At 45.8% G+C, this 5,081-nt stretch overlaps 1 protein-coding gene across 1 annotated transcript in view; it reads right to left on the reverse strand.

Annotated features, from left to right (window-relative positions):
* Nucleotides 1-5,081, reverse strand: part of NCOA1 (nuclear receptor coactivator 1) — a 170,117-nt gene that overhangs the window by 49,865 nt on the left and 115,171 nt on the right. Inside the window, exon 10 of the mRNA XM_018566828.1 lies at nucleotides 3,623-4,988. Coding sequence (XP_018422330.1) covers nucleotides 3,623-4,988 — 1,366 coding nt within the window. The remainder of the gene's footprint in view (nucleotides 1-3,622; nucleotides 4,989-5,081) is intronic.

Raw genomic sequence — 5,081 nt, forward strand, 5'->3', positions numbered from 1 at the left:
GCTCACCATTCAGTCCAGGGCTCACCATTCAGTCCAAGGCTCCCCCCACAAGCCCAGGCCCACCATCAGTCCAGGCCCACCATCAGTCCAGGCCCACCATCAGTCCAGGCCCACCATCAGTCCAGGCCCACCATCAGTCCAGGCCCACTATTAGTCTATGATCCACCACTAGTCCAGGTCTACTATAAGTCCAGACCCACCCTGAGTCAAGGGCAACAATTGGTCCAGGCCCACCGTTAGTCCAGGCCCACCATATTTAAACCAGTCTGCCCCAAACTGATAGCAGCCTGGACACAAAGACACATACTTTAAAAGTGACCCTGTCATGTTTCTAAAACATTCCCAATGGAGGATCCCTGTACCCCGCACCCCCATCAGACTCTTCTGCTAGTGTCAGATGCCTGTGACCCTCTTTGCAAGCTAGATAGATAAATAGATGTTGTATAATCTCCAGGCTGACAGTCTTTAGTATCTCTCTGCCCTTCCACAATCACATCTCAGTACAATGAGAGTGAAATAAATAGACTTTAATGCTGAATTATTTCCTAAGCTCATCGTAACCACCATTCAGACACGTTCCCGCAGTTGTCTGTCATTGTGCAGTGAATATCGGCCCTGGAGTGGCTGACTGATCCCTGGCCGGCAGAAGAATTGTTGGAGTGGAGGGAGATGTCCCGATGTGTCATACAAGGGATCTGGTTTCTAGCTCTGGGACAGCCATACGGTTCGCTCCTCGTCCAGCTGGCTGCGAGTGTGGCTGAAGCAGAGACAATGGAACGCGAGAAATTCTTATGAGAAGCTGCAGCAGCATCGAGCGCCCAGTAACCCGATATCAGGACAATTACTTTAGCCCCATAACCAGGAGGAGAAAATATGATGGAAGGGCCCCGGCTTGGCTATTCACAGGGTGCTTCTCTTTAGGGGTTGTAGATTTAAACAGTCAAACCTTAAGAGTTAAAGTTTATCTAGAGGCAGAACTTTTCTTCCCCCCATTTTGGATGCAGTAGTCAAGGCGGGTTAAACACCATGTCAGGGCTTTTTGCTATGTGTGTGACATAAGGTTTTTCTTTTACTTCCTGTCTTTACTTTGCAGTACTACTAAGCAGCAAGCACAGTCTGCATATGTAATCATCAAACAGGACTGTCCTCAGATTTGATGTGAAGAAGTGTATTTACAAAAAACAAAAAAGCTGCATCAGGTACTGTTGGTTTAATACTTTCTGATATCAGTGGTATAGGTCATTGGTTCATAGCCTAAGGAAGCCCATGTTGGGATAGGTCATCATTGGATCATAGTCCAAGGAAGCCCATTTTGGGATAGGTCCTCATTGGATCATTTGGATCATAGTCCAAGGAAGCCCATGTTGGGATAGGTCATCATTGGATCATTTTCCAAGGAAGCCCATGTTGGGATAGGTCATCATTGGATCATTTTCCAAGGAAGCCCATGTTGGGATAGGTCATCATTGGATCATTGTCCAAGGAAGCCCATGTTGGGATAGGTCATCATTGGATCATTGTCCAAGGAAGCCCATGTTGGGATAGGTCATCATTGGATCATTTTCCAAGGAAGCCCATGTTGGGATAGGTCATCATTGGACCATAGTCTAAGGAAGCCCATATTGGGATAGGTCATCATTGTATCATAGTCCAAGGAAGTCTATGTAGGGATAGATCATTATTGGATCAAATCCCAAGGGAGCCCATGTTGGGATAGGTCATTATTGGTTCATAGTCAAAGAAGGCCCATGTTGGGATCGGTCATTATTGGATCACAGCCCAAGGAAGCCCATGTTAGGATAGGTCATCATTGGATTATAGCCCAAGGAAGCCTATTTTGGTATACATCATTATTGGTTCATAGCCAAAAGAAGCCTGTGTTGGGATAGGTCATTCTTCATTCATAGTCCACATTTGGACAGGTCATTATTGGTTCATAGCCCAAGAAAGCCCATGTTGGGAGAGGTCATTATTAGTTCATAGCCAAACAAAGCCTGCTTTGGTATAGATCATTATTGGTTCATAGGCCAAGGAAGCCCATGTTGGGAGAGGTCATTATTGGTTCATAGACAAACAAAGCCTGTTTTGAGATAGGTCATTATTGGTTCATAGGCCAAGGAAGCCCATGTTGGGAGAGGTCATTGTTGGTTTCATAGCCAAACAAAGCCTGTTTTGGGATAGGTCATTATTGGTTCATTGCCTAAGGAAGCCCATTTTGAGAAAGGCGTAGAGTCTCAAACACTGGAGCTATGTTCTAGCAAGTATTATTTTACTGGTAGAGTAGTTGGTATTTGGAACAGTCTTCCAGCAGAGGTAGTGCGCCAGTCAACAGGAAATGAAATTAAACATGCTTGGGACACACATAGATTTATTCTCAGAGAATAGGATTAAAAAACAAAAGAAAATCCAAAAGGCGGCAGCACTTGGAGCACTTGGTCTTTTCCTATTCTCTGACAAGATAACGAAAGAGTTGAAGTGTATTTAAACTCTAACAATTAACTTCTCTATTTTGCTTTCGTTTTGGCCTGCTAAATATACCATCAAAATTGTTCGATGATCGCTAAAAAAGAATCCTGTGAGCTCCTACCTTCCAGAACTCCAGTTCTCTTATCAGTTATCATTGTTTCCAGTTCAACTCCGTGATTTACAGAAAACACCCCTTAGGGTGTTGAGAAGAGAGGGAGGTGTTCTGTCCTAGGGTGACAACACTGCTCCTCCATAGATACAGTATGGTGAGCGATTGCATTAGCCACCCTAATACAGGAATTGTGTAACTGGCAGGATCACCAGGTCAAAAATGAAGAGAAAAAAAAACCCTGAACAGAAACCCAATACAGCCACCACATCAAAGGGCTGGCGAGCTGCCATACTGTATATTACAATTGTGTCCATTATTTCAATTTAAAGAAGATCTTCTGGCAGGGGAGATGATGCAATAGGGATGGAAGGCCAATGCATCGTATTATTTACTCTTTCCTCCAGTCCTCTGATTGACAGCTTTCCACCCTGGAGCGCTTCTTGCTCCTTATTTTACCTGGGAACCAAACAAGTAATAAAGCCCAGGAGAATGTAGACCCTGGGTACGCTTGGACTTGAAATGAGCAGATACAGATGCAGGGGGGATATGATTTCCATGTATAAGATGTTCAAATGTGAAAGCAACATCAGCGACAAACTATTTAAAATTAACTCCATTACAAAAACTCGAGGCCACCACCTAAAATTGGTGGAAAATAAATTCCAGCACAAGGGGTGAAGGGGGTTCTTCACAGTTAGAGCGGTTAGGGTCTGGAACTCACTGCCACAGGCATTGATTTCAGCTAAGAGTGTGGAATTGTTCAAGAAACTTTTGGACGATTTCCTAAGGGACCGTAATATACCGGGGTACAGGTACTCCTAAAAATGAGATCCTATAGGTTGGACTTGATGGACTAATGTCTTTATTCAACCTCATTACTATGTAACTATGTAACTATGTACAATATTCCCTTCCTCCCAGGCTGTACTTCCCGACTCACAAAATCACATAAAATAAAGAGCAATGATTCTTTTATATTCTCCGTTTTTGCAAAATCTCAAAAAGCTGCCAGTTAAAGACAAAGGAAAATAAGACGAGTCTCACCTGGGATGAAGTCTCCAGCTTTATGTCTTCTTGGACTTGTTTCCCCCTTGTGTTGGGTGCGGAACCACACTGGCCAATCTGTTCGGTCTTCTCCACCTTAACTTTGACATCATCCAGACTCAGGGCAGTAGGTGCTTTCACCTCCTTCTCGTCCTTGTCTAGCAGGTTACGGAGAAGCTGATCTTTGGAGTCCTTTTTCTTTTCACCGTAAGGCTCCATCTTTATGTCTGACGTGCTCCCCTGAGTCTGGCTATTGCCGGACCCCGAGCTTTTCTTGTCATGGTCTATAGACAGAGTACTTATATCTGAAGGGCTTCCCTCCTGAAGTAGCCGGTGCAAAATCTTGTGCCTCTCGGTCAGGGAACTGTGAGAAGAGGGGCACGTTCCAGTCGTTGAACTCCCGCAGCTCGAGTTGGAAATGACCGGGCAAGTCAGTGGATCTCGGTAGGTTGGATCTCCATCTCGTAACTTGCTCTCTGCAGTGCTTGCCAAGAGCTGAACAAGTTTTTGACTTGAGGCAGCCAGTGAACTTTTAGCTTCTCCGTCCCCAACCCGGTTGTCGCTGTTGTTAACAACGTTGTTCTCCTTAGGCTCCATTTTAATGGGCTGCATATTGAGCCTGCCAGGGGAATTCTGGGAAGGGGCTTGCCGCAAAACAGGGGACGTCGTAGAAAAGGGGTTGGAGGGGTTGTTGTTAGGTCCATCGTTAATGGCCTGCACAGAAGTGTTCATTTGGGTATTAGAAAAGAGCCTAGGATTGTTATTGTTGTTGCATACCCCACCTGTGTTGCCTGAGGAGGGCGAGGAATATCCTACAGGGGTCATAGGTCCTTCATTCAACATTGGCATGGAGTTTTGGGGAACATTGGAAAAAGATCTGTTGTTATTGTTATTACAACCACTACTTGACATGCCCACAGGGGAGTGCATGGTAGGCATGGGTGGAGAAAAGGGATTACCTGAAACTCTAGGCCGGGACACCAGCCCCGGACTACCCCGCGGCCTCGGAGACATGAACTGGGAAGGACTCATCCCTGGACTGCTCATGGGGGAACTGTTGAGGTTTAGGTTGTTACTATTCTGGGGTCCGGCCTGCCCCATGTTTAAGGCCACGTTGGTTCCAAGCTGACTTCCAGGAGAACATCCGTAGTTGGCTTGGCTGGTGTTGGAACTGCTGATGTTATGGAGGCCAGCGACAGTCTGCTGGTTTACGCTGGAGGTCAGCATGCTGCCACTGGATGGGGAGGTGGTAGAAGAATAGGGCATCCCTGGCGCTGGCGAGATGGTAGAGTTGATCGAGGGACTGAGTCGCGGTAGTGACATTCCTGAGTTAGTGTTGTCATGGGTGCAGAGAGAGCTTTGATCCCTGGGAACAAAAATACAGTTTTCTAGTGGTTATGGCATTCTTTTATTGAAAACTACAAAACAGGGAGGAAGAAAGGAAAGGTAGTGGGGGGTG

Source organism: Nanorana parkeri, unplaced genomic scaffold (assembly GCF_000935625.1).
Source record: "Nanorana parkeri isolate BGI_ZX_2015 unplaced genomic scaffold, ASM93562v1 scaffold980, whole genome shotgun sequence".
NCBI classification, from domain to species: Eukaryota; Metazoa; Chordata; class Amphibia; order Anura; family Dicroglossidae; genus Nanorana; species Nanorana parkeri.